This window comes from Oncorhynchus tshawytscha, linkage group LG06 (genome assembly GCF_018296145.1).
Source record: "Oncorhynchus tshawytscha isolate Ot180627B linkage group LG06, Otsh_v2.0, whole genome shotgun sequence".
In the NCBI taxonomy this organism is placed as follows: domain Eukaryota; kingdom Metazoa; phylum Chordata; class Actinopteri; order Salmoniformes; family Salmonidae; genus Oncorhynchus; species Oncorhynchus tshawytscha.
The window spans coordinates 16,869,608-16,895,259 of record NC_056434.1 but is presented as its reverse complement, the minus strand read 5'-3'; the positions used below and the strand labels follow the sequence as shown (position 1 = coordinate 16,895,259).

Below are 25,652 nucleotides of genomic sequence, written 5' to 3'. Positions count from 1 at the left end.
GAATATAATACATTTATTATATTCCATTTTAGCGTATGTATTGCAAAAAAGAAATGGGAGATAATATCTAGATGCTTTTTATAGTGGAGATCAAGTTTATACATTTCCAGGGTTGACGAGACAGTGGATTGCGCAGTGAGATGAAACAGAGTGAATCAACATTTTGACGTCATAGATTTAGCCAGCGGTAACTTGTGAAATAGACACCGGCTGGAAGGCGGTTTTAACCAATCAGCATTCAGAATTAGACCCACCCGTTGTATAATTTAGCCTGTGTATTGCAAATGGCTTTATTGTTGGCCACCAGATCCAGTCAGTGGAATTGTATTTCTAAAGAAAGACACATATTAATCTGTCATAGTTTCTATAAGCATATCCATACGATTCAGTACCGATTTTTCACATCAGGGTCCAATGCCAATTAAATTAGGCTACCCACGATTTAGGCCTATATTAAAAACGTGTCATAGTAAAATAAACCGCAGTGTCGTGCGCATCGTCTGTCCTTTCACTTGTCTCTCTCTTTGTCTTTGTGTCATTTGCAGAGCACTACAGTACATCGTCAATATCTTTCTTAGGCCAGCTGACCTTCAAAGATTTGATTCAATAATTTATAGCGATGCATATCTGATTTAAAAAATCGGGATTCGAAAAGAAAAGCCTATCTGTCATTTTTCAACAGCAGCGACGAGTTTGGGAAGTCCTTTAAATGGAGTTGACAAATAAAACCTGTTGGCTTAGAAAAAACGCCCGGCTGAGAACAAATTATAAGGCTGTGCAGATGAGGTATATTAATAGGTTGGCTTGAGTGTCAGTTTTTACTCGTGAAGACTAGGGGCTTAGTGGCGGGTCGCGGGACAACTGACATTCTCGTTACGCAGTGATCATATAAAATACATGCGGTAGGGTTATACATTTTAAATCATGGACGTGTTGGGAGTCCTCAATTTGGGCGATGTTGCCCAAACTTTCTCAAAAATTGGAATGTTTCCAGTTTTTGATCTTGCTTATTACATCGTGTCCATACTCTACCTCAAGTATGAACCAGGTAAGTTCTTTTTTTATCCCTATAAATGCACGTTCAAAAATTCAACAATGATTGTGAGGTTGAGAGTAGCTTATAATTATGTAGGCTATAGAATATAACACAGGTCAACGTTGAAATAGATGGCTATATTGACTAGGTTATAACCAATATGAGTTGTCAACCTCTGGAAAGTATAACACCTATAAATACATGCACCTATACAAGCAATACTTTGGCAACTGATAGCCATACTATGGAAGCCATAATACACTTTTGCTAAATTAATTAACCCATTATGTGTCTCATAGATAACATTTGCAGCAGCAGCTTGGCATATACCTTGAGGGAAGAATAAAGAAACCACAACAGGAGTTAGATTAACCCAGTTTTCTTTAATACCTCACATTTCCCAATATTTAACCCTGTAAACAGACAGGGTCTATTGTATGAAATCTGATAGAGACTCGTTGCATACCAAAGCTTTGGCCCCTTTGCAATAAATAGAATGTCCTTAAATAGAATTTCAGTGGGCTACACACTACATAAATTATCCTCTGCTTTAGAGCAGGCTTGTTCATAGACCTTTTGTAATGGTGCATGTTTGTAATACCTCATTGACATTGTATTAGTCAGAAGTGAAACCCACAATACTCAATAATGTTTTCAGTCGAGTCTCTTAGAAACAAAGAATATGGGCAAAAGCACTTATGTTGTCCTCGAAATGAATATGTTTAATGAAATCCCAGCACTAATCCACCCTTCTGGATCTCCCTTGTTCACACACAGAATGGTAAACTGAATTGGAATTGCACATGTTAGTTGATAAATTACTTTGAAATATTTTATTATTTACTTATTGACACCGTTTTGTCTTAAGTATATTATAGTGGCCTATAAAAACTTGTGTAAAAATACTCTGATTCCCTACTTTGACTCTTTGGACAAACATTAGCCAAATTATGGGTTAGTTAATCTCCAGTAATGGTCTGAAAAAAAAACGAATGAGTTCCTAGATCTAGACCTATGTAAACCAATCTCTGAGAGACATGTTGGAAGTGGTTCCCTGGTTCTCACTATATGGTGAAACCCATGAATGAGTTTGGGGGCTGGGGATGTTAAGGGTCAAAGTTAATGTCAAGCCTACCAGTTGCTTTGCGAGGCAGGAAAATAAATAGAGCAATGTGTATTTTTAGGCCACATTTCTAGGGATCAGTTTTCTGTCAAACAGCAGGCTAATCGCTCCTCCACCCAGAATCACATTTGTTCTTTTAGATCTTCACAGTTCTGACTCACATATCCTGATTTACTCCACAATGTTGCAACGATCCATAAATGGTTCATTTCATCTTTGGCCTTTTTAAGTTACTTGATTGTAGTGCAAGACTTGATTCCTCTTTCCTCATGACCAGTAACACTCATGAGTAAAGTTAATGAATAAGTGAGTAATGGATGAGTTAAAGGATCAGAGACCTTCTCTGCAACTTTGTCCTTGAGTAACTCAATCAATGTTGGGAGTTGGTAGACATGTGATATGGGGATGAGAGCTAAGGAATAACCAACCAAAAGATAATAGTACACACACCGTAACACTTTATAATATCTTTGATTTACATTGACATTTTTGTCATTTAGCAGACGCCTTTATCCAGAGCTACTTACAGTTAGTGCATTCATCTTAAGATAGCTAGGTGGGACACATATCTCTGTCATAGTTAGTACATTTTCCCTCAATTAAGTAGCTATCAGCGAGTGTCCTGTGTAGCTCAGTTGGTAGAGCATTGTGCTTACAGTGCCAGGGTTGTGGGTTTAATTCCCACAGGGGACCAGTACAAAAAAAGTAGGAAAATGTATATACTCACTACTGTAAATGACCAAAAAAAAGAAAAACATGCTGTGGGATTGTTTAAGATATTCTTTGAAGAGGTATGTTTTCAGAAGATGGGCAGGGACTCTTCTGTCCTAGGTTCAGGGGGAAGCTGGTTCCACCATTGGTGTGCCAGGACAGAGAATAGCTTTAACTGGGCTCAGCAGTGGGCCTTTCATCCAAGCTGAGATATCTGCCAGGCACGCAGAGATGCGTGTCGCCACCTGGGTGTGAGAAGAAAATAGTTGAATGTCATCTGCATAGCAATGATAGGAGTGGCCATGTGAGGCTATGACTTGGTGTATAGAGGAGAGGGCCTACAACTGAGCCCTGGGGGACACTAGTATTGAGAGTTCGTGGTGCAGACACTGATCCTCCTCACGTCACCTGGTAGGAGCGGCCTGCCAGGTAGGCTGCAATCCAAGAGTGTGGAGAGCCTGAGACGCCCAGCCCTAAAAGGGTGGAGAGGAGGATCTGATGCTTCATAGTGTCAAAAGCATCGGATAGATCTAGAAGGAGGAGAACCGAGGAGAGAGTGTCAGCTTTGGCGGTGCGGATAAGCCATAAAACAGTCATGAATAAGCATTAAGGAACAATTGATAAACTATGAATAAATGTGTGCTTCTTTACTAACATTTAGAAACATTTGTAAGCATTATCAGCATTACAAATCATGAGTATTTATTACATTTCAAATCATTTATGAAGCGTTTATAAACATTTATAGTGATTTATAATGGATTATTTATGAAAGTTACTATGAGTGTTCCCGATGTATAATCTGGCTTCATGTGAAGAAAATTATCTAAATTGTTATTCCTCTGCAGGGTCAGTGGAGGTGGCTCGCAAGAGCCCTGTGGCCTCTTGGCTTTGTGCCATGCTCTATTGCTTTGCGAGCTACATCTTAGCAGACGTTTTGCTCGGAGGTTGCCCCCTGGACTATTTTCAATACAACAGCCACATCCTCCTAGCCTCCATTATTTGGTAAGATCTTTAAATGGTTAAGGTTCTAATCTTCATCATTGGTTTAGTTTTTGCTTGAGAAACTGCAAAAACGATGTCTGTATATGCCTAGGATTGTTGAAACAGGTCAAATTCAATTCGATAGAAAATATTTTGAAATTATTTTTTAAATGTTATTGTTAAGTAACCAAACCACCACCTCAACATTAAAGATGTACTCTTTTGTTTCTTGTTCACTAAAATGTAACAACAGGTACCTCATCTTTTTTTGCCCACTGAACCTGTTCTACAAATGTGTGGCTTTCCTGCCTGTAAAGCTTGTGCTGGTAGCCTTAAAGGAGGTTGTCCGTGCTCGTAAAATTGCAGCCGGCGTGCACCATGCCCATCATGCCTACCATAACGGCTTCCTCATCATGGTCATCATCGGCTACGTCAAAGGTTGGTGTCTCACTGCACTTCCCCCCATTGCTACAGCTGCGACCTGTAGGCCTTTCCTTGTGTGTGTTCATTTTGCAGAGCGAGGAAGGCAAAACGAAGATAAGACCAGTGAAGCGAGATACAGACCTTTGTCCTAATTATTTGTACCTTCTATTTATATCCTCTCAGGGTCAGGAGTAGCTCTCATTTCCAATTTTGAGCAACTGCTTCGTGGTGTGTGGAGCCCCGACACCAATGAAATCCTCAACATGTCATTGTGAGTTGGTTTCCCTTACAGCTCTGTGGTTTATGTCAGCCGCCGATATGTGTTGCCGTCTCCTCTCATGAGAGATTTATTTTAGATGTCTGGTTGTTAGTAACCTAAGCTGTTTCAGGGCGGCTCAGGTTATTAAAGCTCTAGTTTTTTAAGAACTTTTTTTTGTAATTTGGGCTGAACTATCCCTCTTAAAGCTGACCAATGGATAATAATGGATAGTTTTTTTAATCAAGAGAAGTTGTGACTTTGCTTTATTTTCATAAAATGTTCCCTCTCCAGCCCTACTAAAGCCAGTCTGTATGGAGCCATTCTGTTTACACTTCAGGAGGCACACTTACTTCCCGTGTCCAAGAGCACCCTCATCTGTCTTTTCACTCTGTTCATGGCTACTACCAAGGTAGGTCCTGAAGTCCATACTAGTGAGTGAACACCATACTTTTACTCAGGGATTCGGGCAAATATGCTTAAATTGTGCAAATGAAATAACAATAATGTTTCTGGAAAATAATTGTCATTTTCCAGTTCATGGATTCATTAGCTGCCAAGAAAAGGAAACACCAACATAAAGTGTCTTAATAGGTCTTTGGGCCACCAAGCCAGAACAGTTTCACTGTACCTTTGCATAGATGGGTTAACTGACGACGTCACAAAAATTATGTGCGTGCTTCCATGGGGCAGAAGTCAGCGCGTTGTGTTGTTGTGATTCTGGATAGCCAGACTGATAGCAACAATGACAATAAACTATTATGTGGGGAATCATAAGTGGCTCGTTTCAACTCCTTTGATCTTATTCTTGATTTTTGTATAGAATTTTTATTTAACCTTTATTTAACTAGGCAAGTCAGTTAAGAACAAATTCTTATTTACAGTGGTGGCCTACCCCAGCCAAACCCAGACGACGCCGGGCCAATGGGGTGCCGCCCTATTGGATGCCCAATAACGGCCAGTTGTCATACAGCCCCTTGATACCATGTCTTATTTTGAGGTGTTTTGACAGAGCTAACCAACCAACCAACAACTGTAACAATGTATTTAAGAGACAACAAGTATTCATTGTGGAAACGGAGTTATGTTTTCAATAAACATTGGAGGCAAAATATATATTTTACTTAACTAGGCAATGACGACCTACCCCGGACGACGCTGGGCCAATTGTGCGCCGCCCTATGGGACTCCCAATCACAGCCGGATGTGATACAGCCTGGATTCCAACCAGGGACTGTAGTGACGCCTCTTACACTGAGATGCAGTGCCTTAGACCGCTGCGCCACTCGGGAGCCCCAATATGTTACTCTCGGGGTGAAAACCTGAGTTAAGGCTGACCGAGACCCCCAGACATCCTTGAACGCCCTCCAGACCCTCAACGTGAACTGGAGACCCCGATCAGACGCTATTTCCTCAGGCACCCCGTAGTGCCGGAAGACGTGAATAAACAGGGCCTCCGCAGTCTGTAGGGCCGTAGGGAGTCTGGGCAAAGGGAGGAGACAGCAGGACTTAGAAAACTATCCAAAACGACCAGGATCGTGGTGTTACCCTGTGAAGGTGGAAGATAGGTTATGAAATCCACCGTCAGGTGCGACCACGGCAATTGTGGAACGGGTAAGGGTTGTAGCTTACCTCTGGGCAGGTACCTAGGAGCCTTACACTGGGCGCACACCGAGCAGGAGGAAACATAAACCCTCACATCCTTAGCCAAAGTGGGCCATCAGTAATTCCCACTAAGACAGCGCACCGTCCGGCCGATCCTAGGATGACCAGAGGAGGGTGACGTGTGGGCCCAATAGATCAGCCGGTCGAGGACACCAGACTGAACGTAGAGATGCCCAGCTGGACACTGAGGGGGAGCAGGCTCTGCACGTGACGACCCGCTCCATGTCCGCGTCCAGATCCCACACTACCGGCGCCACCAAGCAAGAGGCGGGGAATATGGGAGTGGGATCGATGGGCCGCTCCTCTGTGTCATACAGCCCGGACAATGCGTCTGCCTTAACATTCTGAGAGCCTGGGCTGTAAGAAAGGGTAAACACAAAACGGGTGAAAAACATGGCCCACCTTGCCTGGTGAGGGTTCAGTCTCCTCGTCGCCTGGATGTACTCCAGATTGTGGTGGTCAGTCCAGATGAGAAAAGGGTGTTTAGCCCCCTCAAGTCAATGTCTCCACGCCTTCAAGGCCTTGACGACAGCCAACAACTCCCGGTCCCCCACGTCATAGTTTCGCTCCGCCGGGCTGAGCCTCCTCGAGAAGAAGGTACAAGGGCGGAGCTTCGGTGGCGTACCCGAGCGCTGAGAGAGCACAGCTCCTATCCCAGCCTCGGACGCGTCCACCTCCACTATGAACGCCAAAGAGGGCTCCGGATGGGCCAGCACGGGAGCCGAGGTAAACAGAGCTCTCAGGTGACTGAAAGCCCTGTCCGCCTCAGCTGTCCACTGCAAGCGCACCGGACCCCCCTTCAGCAGTGAAGTAATGGGAGCCGCTACCTGACCAAAACCCCGGATAAACCTCCGGTAGTAGTTGGAAAACCCTAAGAATCGCTGCACCTCCTTTATCGTGGTGGGAGTCAGCCAATTACGCACGGCTGCAATGAGGTCACTCTCCATCTCCACCCCTGATGTGGAAATGCGATACTCTAGGAAGGAGACGGACTGTTGGAAGAACAGGCATTTCTCAGCCTTGATGTACAGGTCATGCTCCAACAGGCAACCAAGTACTAGGGACACATGCTCGGCGCGTGTAGCGGAGTATATCAAAATGTCATCAATATACACCACTACACCCTACCGGTGCAAGTCCCTGAAAATCTCGTCTACAAAAGCTTGGAAGACTGATGGCTCATTCATCAACCTGTACGGCATGGCGAGGTACTCATAGTGCCCAGAGGTGGTGCTGAAAGCTGTCTTCCACTCGTCTCCCTCTCAGATACGCACCAGGTTGTAAGCGCTCCTGAGACCTAGTTTGGTGAAGAAGCGTGCCCCGTGCATTGACTCTATCGCTGTGGCTATGAGCGGTAGCAGGTAACTATACCTCACAGTGATCTGATTTAAACCCCGGTAGTCAATACACGGACGCAGACCTCCCTCCTTCTTAACAAAAAAGAAAGGAGGCGGGTGAAGTGGAGGACCGAATGTACCCCTGACGCAGGGATTCAGTGACATATGTTTCCATAGCCTCCGTCTCCACCTGTGAGAGGGGATACATGTGACTCCTGGAAAGTGCAGCGTCTACCAGGCGATCTATCGCACAATCGCCCCGTTGATGCGGTGGTAATTGAGTCGCCTTCTTTTTAGAGAAGGCGAGAGCCAAATCGGCATTTTCAGGGGGAATGCGCACGGTGGAGACCTGGTCTGGATTCTCCACCTTAGGTGCACCAACGGAAACCCCTAAACACCTACCTGAGCGCTCTTGCAACCACCCCTTGAGAGCCCTCTGTGGCCAAGAAAGAGTGGGACAAACTAACCAGGGTAGGCCCAGCACCACGGGAAACGCAGGAGAGTCAATAAGGAAGAGACTAATTCTCTCCGTATCACCCCCCCCGTCACCATGCCCAAAGGAGCGGTAACCTCCCTAATCGACCCTGACCCTAATGGTCGACTATCTAAGGCTTGAACTGGGAAAGGCACATCCACGGGAAAAATGGGGATCCCTAAACTATGGGCTAAAGCTTTATCAATGAAATTCCCAGCCGCGCCTGAATCGATGAGCCCCTTATGCTGGGAATGCGGGGAAAACTCAGGAAAAGACACAAACATATGTGCAACAGAGGACTCTGGGTGAGGATGGTGCCAGCTCACCTGGGGTGACGCCAGAGCGCCCTGCCTGCTGCCTTGATTCCCACCCGGCACCAACCGTCAGTGTGATCTCTGCGGCCACAGATAGAGCACGAGCGGGAACCCCCTCCGGTCTCCCTGCGCACCGCCCCTCCCAGCTCCATGGGTATCGGAGAGGGGGTGCGGGAGGATGGAACCACCAGACCACGATCTGAACGTCCGCGAGTAGCCAGCAGGTTGTCCAGACGGATGGACAGGTCCACCAGCTGGTCAAACGAGAGGGCGGTGTCTCTGCAAGCCAGCTCCCGACGGACGTCCTCACGTAGACTGCAGCGGTGATGATCGATCAGGGCCCTGTTGTTCCATCCTGCGCCGGCAGCCAGGGTCCTAAATTCCAGGGCGAAATCCTGGGCGCTCCTCGTTGGGCGCCTGGGCGCTCCTCCTGCCTCAGAGGGTAGAGGCACTCACCCGCTGCTCTACCCTCAGGTGGGTGGTCGAAGACTGCCCGGAAATGGAGGGTGAACTCCTCAAACTGGTCCAATGCCGCATCTCCCTCTCTCCACACGGCGTTGGCCCACTCCAGAGCTTTCCCGGTGAGGCACGAGACAAGGGTGGACACCCTCTCACGGTCCGATGGAGCTGGGTGGACCGTGACCAGATAGAGGTTTAATTGAAGGAAGAACCCCTGGCAGTTGGCAGCACTCCCTTCGTACTCCTGTGGCAAGGAGAGACAGATTCCACTGGGTTCAGGCGGGAAAGGGGCGCTCAGGGGAGACCCCGGTTGTGCTGGTGGAGGCGCTGGAAGAACTCCCTGTCTCTCCCAGCGGTCCATTGTCTGGACAACGCTGTCCATGGCGGCACCAAGATGGTAAAGTATTACTGCATGCTCCTGGACGCGCTCTTCCACCTCCATGGCCGGGGTACATTCTCCTGCTGACTCCATAGGGTAACAGAGACCAGTTGGTTGTTGTAATTGGTGCGTGTTGGTGGCAGAGAAGTCAGGCGCAGGAGAACGAACTTGGTATAAACGGAGTCGTTTAATAAAAGTTAACAAAACTCCAAAAACCAAAATATATAAAATAATCAAAGTGGGTAGAAAACCCATTGCGCACCAACACATAACTTGCACAAACATACAATCAAACAATCACCAACAAGGACATGAGGGGAAACAGAGGGTTAAATACACAACATGTAATTGATGGGATTGGAACCAGGTGTGATGGAAGACAAGACAAAACTAATGGAAAATGAAAAATGGATCAGTGATGGCTAGAAGATCAGTGCCGTCGACCGCCGAACACCGCTCGAACAAGGAGAGGGGCCGACTTCAGCGGAAGTCGTGACATTTGTACCAGAGACCAGTTGGTTGTAACAGAGACCAGTTGGTTGTACCAGAGACCAGTTGGTTGTACCAGAGACTAGTTGATTGTACCAGAGACCAGTTGGTTGTAACAGAGACCAGTTGGTTGTAACAGAGACCAGTTGGTTGTACCAGAGACCAGTTGGTTGTACCAGAGACCAGTTGGTTGTACCAGAGACCAGTTGGTTGTAACAGAGACCAGTTGGTTGTAACAGAGACCAGTTGGTTGTACCAAAGACCAGTTGGTTGCACATTTTAGAGTGGTCTATTATTGTCCCTAGCACAAGGTGCACCTGTGTAATGATCATGCTGTTTAATCACCTTCTTGATATGCTACACCTGTCAGTATTATCTTGGCAAATGAGAACAAACAAACAAATAAACAAATTTGTGCACAAACTTTGAGAGAAATAAGCTTTTTGTGCATATGGAGAATTTCTGGTATCTTTTATTTCAGCTCATGAAACATGAGACCAACACTTTACATGTTGCGTTTATATTTTTGTTCAGTATACTTACCTCTGAAATCCTATTATTTACTATTAGTATTAGCAAATAAACACAATTGATAATGATCATAAACTATGGTTATTTGGTTGTCTCAACTAGAAATTACGCAAACTAAGCAAATATTTTCACACTGATGATTTGTAATTTTCTTAGGTGATCTTGACCGCCCGCCACTCTCACGGCTCTCCATTCATCCTCATCGAGTCTTGGGTGTGCCACTTGCTCTTTGGCTCCCCTCTTGGAGGTGGTGAGGAGGAGCACCACGCCACACTTGCCCCAGCCCCTGTCGCCCCCGTCTCACCAGTCAAAACCAAGGAGGAGCTCAGTGAAGGCACTCGCAAAAGGAAGTCCAAGAAAGCCGAGTAGAACACAAACTACTACACCAGTGAAGGGGGGAAAAAGGTCCCCCATCAATTAACTGCATCTGATTTCGTCTCATAGTCCAGCCTTCTATTTAGACATGATGGAGTCTCCATTCCTTGCTGTGGTAAGGGGCAGTTTGATGTTTACCAAATGAGCAAATGAGTAAATCTATTGAAGCAAATGGTGCTTTCTATGACATATTACACAGTATGGGGATTCTGTAAATTGCTCACCGAAGTCAAGTCAAACACTTAAATCTTCCTTCCAGCTAGTACATACAGTATAAACATATTTATTTCCATATTTATTTTTCATCTGTGAATATCTCTAACTGTGTGCAACAGCACGAGGTGAACAGTGAACTGCAAGTTACTTGATTGTTTGAGGATGGCCTTTGTTACAAGTACTTCTTGCCGTAAGCTATCAATGGGTTTTTGGTTTAAACCCTGTCAGACCTATTTCAGTAATGTAAAGAAATTGGATCAAAAGCACAATCTGACAGAATGAATCAGACAATACAACAGAATATGAAGTAAGTAATATAATGTGAAGAATACATGGCTGCTTTTTACAAAGTAAACAAGTGAAATGCATGTCCTTTATAAATAAAGGCATGTGAAAATTCATACGTGGTGACACTTTGATTTATTTGTTTAGTAAATGACATTGTTATATGTTGTTAAGGGTTACCATATAAACAGAAAGTATGAGGTGGAAAGCTATGCATTCATACAGAATTGTGCAACATAGTAAGGAATTATTTTATAAAATGTTGTTTTTATATTGAAACGTAAAATAAATCAATAAGGGCAAATTGCCACTGTACCCATATACAACACATTAAATAAAACAAGTGACCACACAAAAAAACACAACAGAAATTCAGGTATTTAAGGAGAAAGTTGCATGTCTCTATATACTTTTCCATGAAGAAATGTAACTTATTCAAAAGTGAGCAGTGTCATTACAAAAGTATCTTCAAAGGTTGTCATACTGAACTCAAAATGGTGTTGAAACCTTAAGCTATGTCTGTGTTTGTTTGCACTTGTCTCACTTCCTGTCCTTTGTAGTACGGCTAATGAACCATCACTGATAAACTTTACAGAAGGTCACAACCCCTGACCCCTGACACGTACATACCCCACGACAGCAGAAGAGATCACTGACCAAGAACAAGCATTCCCTTTATTTTCCCTCTTCATACAAATTCTAGCTTATTTTGTATGCACCTCAGTCCCATCTCACATACAGAAAACAATGCTCTTTTTCAAGTGAAACCAAAAGTCATCACAGAGAGCTAAGGACACCTTGAAAGATTCATTGTACTCTCAGTTTTGTCAGCCTGGCTAAAAGTTTAAATGCACAACTAGAGAAAGGTATTAACGTTTTTCCAGAGTTGGACTTGGATCATCAAAGGAGACTTCTAAGGGAACAAGTCATGCATCACCTTGTTTCCTGACAAACTTTGAGTCCATGTCCAAAAATCCCAAAGAAACATCAACATCTTTGGAAAGAGATGCCTTGAAGCCAACCCCATGCCTTCCCTTTTTCTTTACCCTCTGACTGATAACTGTTTGTAGAGAGAGGCAAAGACACAGTCAAATGTAGTGTAGTTTTGTTTCCCTTCTGAGATCACTATTGAAGCATTCAAGCTAGTAGTGAAGACAGAAATCAGGGCTTCTTGATGTGTTTTTCCAGCGAGGGACCAGGAGGAAACTTCTCTATTGTAGAGGGTTTAGGAGGGAGCTAGGATAAATGTACTGGATGTGATGAAAGCCAGTCAAGGTGCATGCATCAGAAAGCCTCAGGGGTGCCTGCACTGGAATGCAACCAACATCTGTTGGTTCCATCACTGGCAAACAAAACATATAACACAAACCCATGCTTCCCATGCAATCAGTTGTAAATCATGGTTCAAGCAAATACTGGAGTTGATCTGGGTCCCCATTTTATTTTGACAAAAGTTGTGATGTCCAAGAGGTGTACCCAATAGACAACCTGATCAGAAAAAATACTAATCATTCAAATTCATTGTAACTTAGTAGAGGATTGAAGACTTAAGACATGGTTAGTTTCAGTTTGTGCTGCTTATTGGTTTCTCTCTTAATGCTTTATTTGATGAGCTGATAAACTGACTAGGCTTACTAGCAGGCAAAACTTGTTGCGATGACATCATTATGATGGTCAGGTTGTATATTGGTCATGGTTAGATAGTATACTGGTTGTATTAACAAAGACCATTTGGTTGTAACAGAGACCAGTTGGTTTTAACAGAGATCAGTTAGTTTTAACAGAGACCAGTTGGTTGTAACAGAGTGTTAAGCCCTGACCATAGAAAGCTGTTTATTCTCTATGTTGGTAGGGGCGTGATAGTGACTAGGGTGGGTCATCTAGGTGTTTTGTATTTGTATGGTGGCCTGCTATGGTTCCCAATCAGAGACAGCTGTTTATCGTTGTCTCTGATTGGGGATCATATTTAGGTAGCCATTTCCCCATTGGTATTCGTGGGATCTTGTCTACATTTAATCAAAGTTGAGAGGACTCTGTCCGAAAGCACCATGATTTTGGGCCAGTGGGCTTCTGTGTTACGTGGGCATTCCAAAGTGAAGGGTTCCAGAGGACCTTCTGGGCGGAGGTGATGTCACTCTAGGAGAGATGTATAAAAGACATGCAGGAGAGGAGACAGATCCCACTCTCTCTGACTCTCCAAACCCTGCTGCAGGAGCCTTCCCTGGTCCTACTTGAAGACGGGGCAGAATTTGGATAAACAACCTGGTTGAACCACACCAGACTTCACACAGTGGCTCCAGACTTCACATACCTTTACTTGTCAGTTGCCGTAGAGAAGTCTAAGGGAAAATAAGAACATGCTGTGGATCCTGGTGTTGGTGATTTCTCTCAGTGTGAGCAGTGAGCTAGTAGCTGGTCAGAGAGGTATGTCTATAATCACTTTAGTATCTTTAGTGAGAACTTAATATATACTTGTAGGTCAAAAATGTTGGAGAGATTTGAAAGTCTGGTAACACCTTATAATAACAGTGTCATGAATAAGGCATTTATAAATTAATGATTATAAATTGTATAAATGATTATGAATTGTAGTGCTTAAATGCTTATACATGTTTATACATGTTTACAAATAATTATTTGTATACATGAGTTATTATTAATAGTATATAAATAGTTTATTAATGCTAACTTCTTGGAAGTTATTATAAAGTGTCACCACCTTTACAGATCAAATTCTTTTGGGAGCCTGTGATAAATGTAAAATAAATGTCTTGTCAATGGCACGTAAAATTATATTTGTCTAAAATGCTACGTTTATATGATAATCATCACAATTGAATGTCACTGTTTTTATTAAGCATATTCCTTATTTTCAGCATTCATATTCAGCATTCATTTACAAATCTGAATTGCTAAGTCCTATCATCTCCATGGCCAATGGGCTGATTCATTCAGCAGCTTATGCTGTTGAGCAACTTGTCAAATCACACTGGTAGTGTCATCGTAGTGTTCACACCATTATTTCTGGAGCCTGTTTGCTAGGAATTCATACAGAAAACATTTCAGCTCCTAATGTGAAGACCACACTTCCGCTCCTCCATGCTCAAGAGATGTTGACACAACACAGATCCCTAAGGAGTTGTCCTAGGTCAAATAATATATCTAGTAGGTTTCTGTTGGAGCAGCACGACAGTCCCCACATACCAGGTTATCCCAGCATCCTATTCATCTGGAACACTTATTCCTGGGTAATTAAGCCTTAAAGTGAGTGACCTTGCCATGATTCTTGCCAACAACTGTGAAACTTAACCAGACTCCAGTATAGTATCTGCTCTGTTCTTTCCAAGCTCCTATTCGATATCTTTCACATTGAAATTAGTGTGAAAAATTCAATGAATTCCTTATCAATCCAAATTTGAGACAAATTGGTTTTGCAGCAGTAGGAAAAAGCATTTGGCACAAACCCCACGACATGTAAGTCTCTGTGTTTGAGTATGCATGTAATTCAGGCCAACGGATAGTCTTGGAATGCCAGCTCTTGTGGCAGGGGGATAGTAGCGCAGAGGCAGAGAGCCCACTCAGGTAGTAAAGATGATGAATGGGGAAGTGGATTATGTTGTTTTATAGAAGGACATCTGCATAGTTCATCCCCAACTCATTGCTCACTGGTGACTTGAGTCCAACACAGATGTGCTTCCAAAACAATGTCACAAGAAGAGGAATGAGGTAGAAAAAAAGGTTTCTGAAAGGTTTCTTCAGCTGTCCCCACAGGATAACGCTTTTTGGTTCAAGGTAGAACCCTTTTTGGTTCCAGGTAGAACCCTTCTGGGTTCCATGTAGAACCCTCTGTAAAAAATTATTCTATATGGAACCCAAAAGGGTTCTACCTTAAACCAAAAAAGCATTATTCAAAGGGTTCTCCTACGGGAACAGCCGAAGAACCCTTTTAGGTTCTAGATAGCACTTTTCTTTTTTAAGAGTGTACGAGCAAGAGCTTTGTGATGTGATTAACATTCTGTTGCAACATGAGGAGGACTTCGGTAGGGTTGACATTAGTTTGAGTTGATCTTGGCATCCTATGATGATAACACCCCATTCACTTAAAATGTCTATTCTTACTGTCAACTGACTCGTCCTTTGACTTTGGTTGAAACGTAGTATACTGGAACAGGAAGTATGTTCTGTCCATTGCTAATGCGTCGCTAATACAGTATTATGAAATATTTAATTTTCAGATGGCGAAATCATCAATCAGATCAAGGGAACAAATCAAGCTCTGGCTGAGATCAAAGAACTGCTGAAACAACAGGTAAAGCCACTGTTTGGACTTACAGGGCATCTCTCTGTGAGGATGTCAGGTCCAGTACACGGTCCCATACAGTTTAATAATGTGAACTAATAGTGTCTTTGTACCTCCATGCAGATCCAAGAGATTGTGTTCCTGAAGAACACAGTGATGGAGTGTGAAGCCTGTGGTGAGTAGCCTAGGCCAGCCAGCAGAAATAGATATGCCAGTTGGATGGCAGTAAATACTGTGGTGTAATCAGTGTGGTCTTCACATTAGGAGCTGAAATGTTTTCTGTATGAATTCCTAGCAAACAGGCTCCAGAAATAATGGTGTGAACACTACGATGACACTACCAGTGTGATTTGACAAGTTGCTCAACAGCATAAGCTGCTGAATGAATCAGCCCATTGGCCATGGAGATGATAGGACTTAGCAATTCAGATTTGTAAATGAATGCTGAATATGAATGCTGAAAATAAGGAATATGCTTAATAAAAACAGTGACATTCAATTGTGATGATTATCATATAAACGTAGCATTTTAGACAAATATAATTTTACGTGCCATTGACAAGACATTTATTTTACATTTATCACAGGCTCCCAAAAGAATTTGATCTGTAAAGGTGGTGACACTTTATAATAACTTCCAAGAAGTTAGCATTAATAAACTAGCTCCTTCAGGCACATAAAACAGTTACTGTATTTTGAATACAGTACATACATGAATAAGTACATAAGTACAGGGGGGATGAATGAGCCAATTATGTTTCATTGCCTCCAGTAGATGGAGACATTGTACGGGAGAGCGCTACAATTCAGAACATTAATTCAGGTGGTCTACTTGGCTGATGGATGACTTATCACCCTCTTCCCCCCCTAGGCATGCAAGGTCCCTCTCGCCCCTCCTGTGACCCTAACCCCTGCCACCCGGGGGTAAAGTGCATTGAAACAGCTGGCGGCATCAAGTGTGGCCCCTGCCCTGAGGGCATGGTGGGCAACAGTACCCGATGCATGGATGTGGACGAGGTGGGACACTTGAGCAAACACCCCCACCCCCCCAAAAAAAACAAATTCACCTAGTATTCTGTAGTGTGCCTAAATTGAAACATGATCATGTACTCATAGTATGTGTTATTGTGTATTGCACAAGTTATTGTGTACGTTGGTTTTAAATCAACTGTTAAAGTGTCTGATTTCACGATATCTCAATGGCAAATTCTAATATCTATTGAAGAGTCACATTTCGAACATATTAATACACTCTCTCTCCTCTGCTCCTGTGTAGTGTGTGGTGAAGCCTTGCCACATGGGTGTGCGCTGCATAAACACGTCCCCAGGTTTCCGCTGTGGCCCCTGTCCAACTGGCTACACTGGCCCTCAGGTGCAGGGAGTAAGCCTCTCCTACGCCACTAAAAACAAACAGGTAGGCATTTTGGCTCAAGCAAAAAGCTTATGAGCTTGGCATTGGCAACATGTAAGGTTTTGTTTGAAGATATATGCATTATGGCTTTCTTTTTTTGTATTTGAATTCTACTCAGGTCTGCAAGGACATCAATGAGTGCGAAGGACCCAAGAATGGAGGTTGTGTGGAAAATTCCAATTGTGTAAACACACCTGTAAGTATAAATAATAACCAATCAATGCCACTCAATACTGTATATTTGAAAATCCAGAGGTCTTTCCTCTGAGGTCTTGAGGAACTAAGTTTATAATGTGGTGGCGGTGTTTGTTGTTAGGGCTCGTTTAGGTGTGGCCTCTGTAAGGCAGGCTATGCTGGGGATCAGCGCAAGGGCTGTAAGCCTGAGAGAGCATGTGGTAATGGCCAGCCCAACCCCTGCCATGCCAGCGGAGAGTGTATTGTCCAACGAGATGGGAAAATAGAGTGTCAGGTAATGGGATACGATTATGTTGCAATGGATCAATGTGAATATGAATACAGCCTAAATGTATACTGCTCCTTTTAATACATGTTGTCTATAGCATTCTGTTGGATGCAGATTGCCCTCTATTGATTCTGCTGAAATGGAATTGAATGTTAATTGACATTTCATGTACAGTCCATAACTCTGTCTTTATCCTGATTCACAGTGTGGGGTGGGATGGGCTGGCAATGGCTACTTCTGCGGATCTGATATTGACATTGATGGCTTCCCTGATGAGAAACAGGAATGCGCCGAGAGGAACTGTGCCAAGGTAATACACTATTATCACCTTGAAAAGACAAAGAAAAACTGTGACTATACTATTTCAAACAGAAAGAAATATCCAGAGCAGAAAAATTAAGTCACAGTCGTGTGCTTTATATAGGATAACTGTCAAACGGTACCCAACTCTGGCCAAGAGGACGCAGACAAGGATGGTATAGGAGACGCCTGCGATGAGGATGCAGATGGGGATGGAATCTTAAATACACAGGTTACTGGTCTCTCTCTCACTCATGCTTACTACAAGTATTTACACCCTATTTTGTATCTTAGTGTAAAGACAGGCTCTGATAAGACTCTGATGCCTCTATGGTAGGACAACTGTGTGCTGGTACCAAACGTCAACCAAAGAAATGTGGACGAAGACGACTTTGGAGACGCCTGTGACAACTGCCGTATGATCAAAAACAACGACCAGAAAGACACTGATATTGATAGACTGGGTGACGAATGTGACGAAGACATTGATGGCGACGGTCAGTATGCATGGACAGTATTTGACCGTGACAAGACTAATTCTGCTGTTGCTGTAATACATGTCAATTGACATATGACAAAGATAATCTTCCCTACTACAGGAATCCCTAACAACCTGGACAACTGCAAAAGGGTTCCCAATACTGACCAGAAGGATCGAGACGGGGACAAAGTCGGAGATGCCTGTGACAGTTGCCCTTACGTTCCCAACCCTGACCAGGTCTGGTTTCGTATTGGCTGTACTTGTACACATTCTAGTCATTACAACATGTTGTACGTAACAGCATAACAAACTTTGGTTTGTTTGAATGATATTTATGTTTCCACAGTTGGATATGGACAACGACTTGATCGGAGATCCTTGTGACACCAATAAGGACAGGTATAGTAGTGTTACTATACAACACTTAAACTTTCATAAACCCACAACAATGAGAACTGTAAAATGGTCTCCAATGCTGAATCCTACCCCAGCTAAATCTCTGTCTTGGTCTCCTTGTGTTTTTCTCTACTATTCTCAGTGATGGTGACGGTCACCAGGACTCTCAGGACAACTGCCCTGCAGTCATCAACAGCGCCCAGCTGGACACGGACAAGGATGGCCTGGGGGACGAGTGTGACAATGACGATGACAATGATGGTATTCCTGACCTTCTGCCCCCGGGACCGGACAACTGTCGCCTCATTCCCAACCCTCTGCAGGAGGACTCTGACGGTGAGTCTAGCCATTTTTCAGCCCAGTTTCAAAACAGTTCTCCAATATATCCGTGTCATTTTGATATTGATGTTATCCTGTGCCTTCAAAGTCACAAATTTCTTTTGATTTTCTTGTTACAGGTGATGGGGTTGGGAACCTGTGCGAGAACGACTTTGACAACGACACCATCATCGACAGCATCGATGTGTGCCCAGAGAACGCTGAGGTTACTCTCACAGACTTCAGGGCCTACCAGACAGTGGTGCTGGACCCGGAGGGAGACGCACAGATAGACCCTAACTGGGTGGTGCTCGATCAGGTTTTGATGCATGCATTAAATCTAATCTAAGTCAAAGGGTGTTACAGTATATACAAATAATTGCCAGGAGACATGTTAACTGCTTAAGTTCCATCATTTTATCTGATTCTCTTTCCACAGGGTAGAGAGATCGTTCAAACTATGAACAGTGACCCTGGACTGGCTGTTGGTAAGAACAGCAATCACACTGTGTCTCACGTTGGATTCATTCAATAAACCAATTTATGTACCTTTAGAAACACACCCTGACCCAAACTCACGCCATTCTCTCAAGGTTACACGGCTTTCAACGGCGTTGACTTCGAAGGGACGTTCCATGTGAATACGGTAACAGACGACGACTATGCAGGCTTCATCTTTGGCTACCAGGACTCTTCCTCCTTCTACGTAGTGATGTGGAAACAAGTTGAGCAGATCTACTGGCAGGCCAATCCGTTCCGAGCTGTGGCAGAACCAGGGATACAACTGAAGGTAAAACAAAATCCTATACGCACATACTATATATGACTTATCCAGTCGTAGTAAAAGTCACGTTCATATACAAATTCATGCCACCACACCACAACTCGGTCAATAGTCTGACCTACACACAACCCATAGGGCCAGTTTCTTAGACCAAGATTAAGTCTACTCCTAGACTAAAAACCAGCTCAATAGAGAATAGATACATGTTCCAGTTTCTTCCCCCTTGAGCTGAAGTATTAAAACACCTGCCCAGATTGATACATTGGAAGAGATCCACAGTTATGTAACATTGGTGCCTATGCAATTGTGTTGACAACTAGGCTGTAAAGTCCAACACGGGACCAGGGGAAAATCTACGTAACTCCCTGTGGCACACCGGAGACACCAGTGACCAGGTGAAGCTGCTGTGGAAAGATGCCCGCAACGTGGGCTGGAAGGACAAGACCTCCTACCGCTGGTTCTTGCAACACAGGCCCCAAGATGGATACATCAGGTAGTAGGCTGCTATTAGACACAAGTCATAGGCGTTTGATGGCCTTTGGCGCAGTTTGACATTTATGACATGACATTGTCCTTTGATAATACACTCAATTTTAATTTGTGGCATTACGTGTACAACTGATTGAACTGACAAGATTTTATAAGACCACATACTGTTGAACTTGAACAACACAAAATTATTTTCATGCATGTTTTCTCTTATCATATTATCCAAATGGTATTCTTTACCACAATAGGAAACATCTTCCAGTTCTAACATACAGTACCAGTCAAATGTTTGGACACACATACTCATTCAAGGATTTTTCTTTATTTTTTATTATTTTCTACATTGTAGAATAATAGTGAAGACATCAAAACTATGAAATAACACATATGGAATCATATAACACATATGGAATCTCTGGTGGCTATGGATTCTCGTTCAAGTGCTGTCTGTAAATCCAAATGTTGTAACTCTCGATCTAGACTTGCCATTATCTTGCTGCTTCTATTGTCTGGAAATTGTCTAACCCAGGTCCTGACATTCTTACCCCTATCGAATTAAGTAGTCAGAGTGGCCTGAAGTTTTTGCATATGAATGTAAGAAGTCTTCTGCCGAAGCTTGATTTGGTGGATGTATGGATAAAAACTGCCGACCCTGATGTATTTATGCTTTCTGAAACCTGGCTTAAAAAATCTATTACAGACAAAAATATTGGCATAAATGGTTACAATGTTTTTTTGTACAGATGGTAAATCTATGGGTGGTGATGTTGCTGTATACGTAAAAGACAAGTCCCCTGTGGTTTTCTGATTTCTGTTACTAAAACCTAAGCAATTTGAATATCTGTCTTTCAACCTAAACCTTGGTGCATCTTTAAATATTGTTGTATCTTGTTGTTCTAGACCTCCATCTGCTACTGTTGGCTCTCTGGATTGCATTTTCAAATTGTTATCACAGAATGTTAATTCTGAGTTTGTCCTGATGGGTGATCTGATTCAGGACTGGCTAACATCAACTCAAAATTCTATGCAATACCTATAATCTCACTCAGATTGTAAACAGTGTAACTAGGTTGAATATAAAATATCCTCTTTGATTTATTTGATCTTAACCAATAATCCTCATCATTTTAATGCTTCTGGTATTTTTGCAAATGACAAGTGATCACTGTGCTATTGCCTGTGTGAGAGATGGTAAAATTCCTAAGAAATCTCCACGTGTCATTACGAAAAGAAACTGGAAGCGGTTTGACATTCAAAGTTTTTTACATGATGTATATAGCATTGAATGGAATGGAATTAATCCCTTATGTTGAACTAGCCTTTTCTTACTTCCACAACGCATTCCAGGATGTATGCAATAGGCATGCCCCTGAAAAAAACATCAGTATTAAGGGCAGAGAGAACCCTTGGTTTACTAAGGAATTTACACAAATTATTGTTCTTTTCTTTTTTAGTCAGGTCGGTAAATAAATATCAATTACAGTCTCATTTGCTTCGAACAGTACCAAAAATTAGAACAGGTCATGGTAGAAATAGTTTTAGTTACTTAGCTCCATAGTCCTGGAATTCTCTCCAGAACATTTTAAAATTTGATGATCTAGTCTCGTTGGTGGAGTTTAAACACTTGTTCGATGTTTATATCATAGAAGAGTGTAATTGTCTCTAATGTAGTTGTTGTACTGTATCTGTGTTTATAGTTTTGTTTAATGTTGTGTTAGTGTATGTATGTTGTTTAGTCTGAAACATTGTTCCCCCTGCTGCTATTGGACCAGGTCTCTCTTGGAAAAGAGATGTTATCTTAATGAGAAAAACGTTTATAAATAAAGGTCAAATAATACAATTTAAATGTAGTAACCAAATAAGTGTTAAACAAATTAAAATATATTTTATATTTGAGATTCTTCAAAGTAGCCACCCTTTGTCTTGATGACAGCTTTGCACACTCTTGGCATTCTCTCAACTAGCTTCACGAGGAATTCTTTTCCAACAGTCTTGAAGGAGTTCCCACATATGCTGAGCACTTGTTGGCTGCTTTTCCTTCACTCTGCAGTCCAACTCATCCCAAACCATCTAAATTGGGTTGAGATTGGCTGATTGTGGAGGCCAGGTCATCTGATTCAGCACTCCATCACTCTCCTTCTTGGTCAAATAGCCCTTACACAGCCTGGAGGTGTGTTTTGGGTCCTGTTGAAAAGCAAATAATAGTCCCACTAAGCGCAAACCAGATGTGATGACCTATCGCTGCAGAATACTGTGGTAGCCATGCTGGTTAAGTGTGCCTTGAATTCTAAATTAATCACTGACAGTGTCAACAGCAAAGCACCCCCACACCATCACACCTCCTCCTCCATGCTTCACGGTGGGAACCACACATGCGGAGATCATCCGTTCAATTACTCTGCGTCTCACAAAGACACAACGGTTTGAACCAAAAATCTCAAATTTGGACTCATCAGACCAAAGGATAGATTTCCACCAGTCTAATGTTAATTGCTTGTGTTTTTCTTGGCCCAAGCAAGTCTCTTGTTCTTATTGGTGTCCTTTAGTAGTGGTTTCTTTGCAGCAATTCGACCATAAAGGCCTGATTCATGCAGTCTCCTCTGAATAGTTGATGTTGAGATGTGTCTGCTACTTGAACTCTGTGAAGCATTTATTTAGGCTGCAATCTGAGGTGCAGTTAACTGTAATGAACTTATCCACTGCAGCAGAGGTAACTCTGGGTCTTCCTTTCCTGTGGAGGTCCTCATGAGAGCCAGTTTCATCATAGCGCTTGATGGTTTTTGCGACTGCACTTGAAGAAATGTTCAAAGTTCTTGAACTTTTCCGCATTGACTGACCTTCATTTCTTAAAATAATGAGGGACTGTTTTTTCTCTTTGCTTATTTGAGATGTTCTTGCCATAATTTGGACTTGCTATTTTACCAAATAGGGCTATCTTCTGTATACCAGCCCTACCTTGTCACAACTGATTGGCTCAAATGCATTTGCCAGCAGCATACCACCCTGCATACCACTGCTGGCTTGCTTCTGAAGCAAGCCCTGGATGGGAGACCAGATGCTGCTGGAAGTGGTGTTGGAGGGCCAGTAGGAGGCACTCTTTCCTCTGGTCTAAAAAATATCCCAATGCCCCAGGGCAGTGATTGGGGACGCTGCCTTTTGGAAGGGATGTGAAACGGGTGTCCTGCCTCTCTGAGGTCGTTAAAGATCCCATGACACTTATTGTAAGAGTAGGGGCTTTTAACCCTGGTGTTCTGGCTAAATTCCCAATCTGGCCCTTAAACCATCACGGTCACCTAATAATCCCCAGTTTACAATTGGCTCATTCATCTCTCCCCTGTAACTATTCCCCAGGTCGTTGCTGTAAATGAGAACGTGTTCTCAGTCAACTTACCTGGTAAAATAACGGAGAAATAAAAATATTAAGAAGGAAAGAAATTCCACAAATTGCCTTTTAACAAGGCACATCTGTTAATTGAAATGCATTCCAGGTGACGAATTCATGAAGCTGGTTGAGAGAATGCCCAGAGTGTGCAAATGGTGGCTTCTTTGAAGAATATAAAATATATTTTGATTTGTTTAACACTCTTGGTTACTACATGACTCCATATGTGTTATTTCATAGTTTTGAGGTCTTCACAATTTTTCTACATTGTAGAAAATAGTAAAAATTATGAAAAACCCTTAAATCAGTAGGTGTGTCTAAACTTTTGACTGGTGCTGTAACTATTCTGGTTCAAGATGGTCATATTTTGGCTGCATTTACAGACAGCCTAATTCTGATCTTTGCAGAATTATTGGGAAGATAATTGGTCTGCCTGTGTAAACGCAGCCTTTGTCATATTTTTGTGTTCCTTACTGGTCTCCCTATGTGTTTGTGTGTGTCATTTTCAGGGTGCGTTTCTATGAGGGTCCTCAGCTAGTGGCAGACACAGGCATCATCATAGACACCACCATGAGAGGAGGCAGACTGGGCGTCTTTTGCTTCTCTCAGGAGAACATCATCTGGGCTAACCTACGCTACCGCTGCAATGGTGAGCAGCACACTAATGCTGACCCCCCCCTTTAGAATACCCTTTTAACAAGCAGGAAGTAGAGGAGAATGAGGACCTTAGGGAATCAATTACGGAATGATTGCCTTGCAGCATCCCGATAATATAATTCCTGTATTGAGAAATGGATGAAACTGGTCTCTGGCTAAAGGGGAACTGCATTTACCTATATTTTGTGCCTGCTTCTATGCCTTCACATTAGCATGAAGTGATACCGTGGCCGCATTTATATAGACTCCTACTAAATTACCTCTTGGTACACATACGACTAGTTTGAGGTTTTAGAGAGAAATACATTTGAGGCAATCAGCAGTTAAAACAATGAAGTGTTTTCCCCACCCCTTCTTCGGTTAACAGCTGAGGGATGGGGCTAGAGGAATATAACCACTCCAAATTCATATACACCGCTATGGATGCAAGGACTGATATCCATGATATCAACATTATAGTTTCAAACATGGTTTGAGGCTATATAGTATGTTTACATTTACTTTGTTTATAAACAGAGTAAAACAGGCTTATATTTTGGCTTCTGATGCAGTACGATAGTTGAACTAAGCTTAAGTTCTAAGTTATATTCTTTAAGAATCAATGGGTACATATCCTTAATTTATGAAAACAAATGGATGCAGCAACTGCAGAATGACCCTTTAATGATATTGGTCTGTTGGTCGTGTGGTATTGTAAAGACATTTGGACGTACTACAGACACCAACTAACTTAGAGTATGACTCATTTACAGTAGGTAGGCCTATTGCCATGCACAGATTCCATATTGACTTATCTCACCCTCTCCCTTTAGATACAATCCCTGGGGACTTCGATATATACCAAGCCCAACAGGTCCAGCTGCAGTTCTAACAGGGCACGCACATCTGCCCAAATGAAGACTGAGAAGACAATGCATCTACAACCCCAACATTCCGGAACACATGTTTCCCAGATGAACAGTACAGTGTTGCTTCTTAAATGGCACCCACTTTGTACTTCCGGCGCCGACAGAGATGGCCGCCTCGCTTCGCGTTCCACAAGCATTTCGCTACACTCGCATTAACATCTGCTAACCATGTGTATGTGACAAATAAAATTTGATTTGATTTGATCTCCTATATAGTGTACTACTTTTGACTAAAGACTATATAGGGAATAGGGTGCCATTACAGACGCAGCCAGTGAGATTTCACTCAGCAAAATGGCGGCTGACATATTGATCACCACCAGCAATGAGAGGATTTTCCTGTCTTACATTCGCTCCCCAATAATTCCAGTTCTCAGGGGACTTTTCTGTCTACCATTACTCTGTCACCAATATATTAAAGTGAAAATGTATTGTTTTTTAATAATCAGGGTGTTGCCAGTAAATGTGTTACATTGTGAGGGGACCCTATAAAAATAAAAACATTTGATATGCATTAGATTACATGTGATCAATTATTACTGTTGAGTGCCCTAGAAATAAATGTATAACTATACATCTTTATTTTGCTTTAACATATGCTGAATATATACTGTAAGACTTACTTTTAAGTCAAAACAGTGAAGAAAAGTTCTACTACTACTACCTAGACCGAAACTGTGATGAAATGTTCTACTAACTAGCCCG

General features: G+C 42.7%; 2 protein-coding genes across 2 annotated transcripts; both read left to right on the top strand.

The window, feature by feature from the left end:
- The first annotated feature begins 548 nt into the window (after positions 1 to 548).
- LOC112252137 (trimeric intracellular cation channel type A) lies at positions 549 to 11,174 on the top strand. Its single transcript, XM_024423116.2, has 6 exons — positions 549 to 1,048; positions 3,719 to 3,875; positions 4,108 to 4,292; positions 4,461 to 4,548; positions 4,828 to 4,945; positions 10,339 to 11,174. Exons 1-6 carry the CDS (start codon positions 925 to 927, stop codon positions 10,549 to 10,551), a joined length of 885 nt encoding a protein of 294 aa, XP_024278884.1. The 5' UTR covers positions 549 to 924; the 3' UTR covers positions 10,552 to 11,174.
- A 2,076-nt stretch (positions 11,175 to 13,250) lies between these two features.
- On the top strand, positions 13,251 to 25,105 carry comp (cartilage oligomeric matrix protein). Its single transcript, XM_024425321.1, has 19 exons — positions 13,251 to 13,482; positions 15,294 to 15,367; positions 15,482 to 15,533; positions 16,230 to 16,375; positions 16,635 to 16,772; positions 16,888 to 16,965; positions 17,086 to 17,238; positions 17,438 to 17,542; positions 17,657 to 17,764; positions 17,870 to 18,029; positions 18,132 to 18,250; positions 18,360 to 18,412; positions 18,552 to 18,745; positions 18,868 to 19,046; positions 19,167 to 19,215; positions 19,321 to 19,517; positions 19,832 to 20,004; positions 23,892 to 24,031; positions 24,852 to 25,105. Exons 1-19 carry the CDS (start codon positions 13,416 to 13,418, stop codon positions 24,908 to 24,910), a joined length of 2,244 nt encoding a protein of 747 aa, XP_024281089.1. The 5' UTR covers positions 13,251 to 13,415; the 3' UTR covers positions 24,911 to 25,105.
- Positions 25,106 to 25,652: the final 547 nt, after the last annotated feature.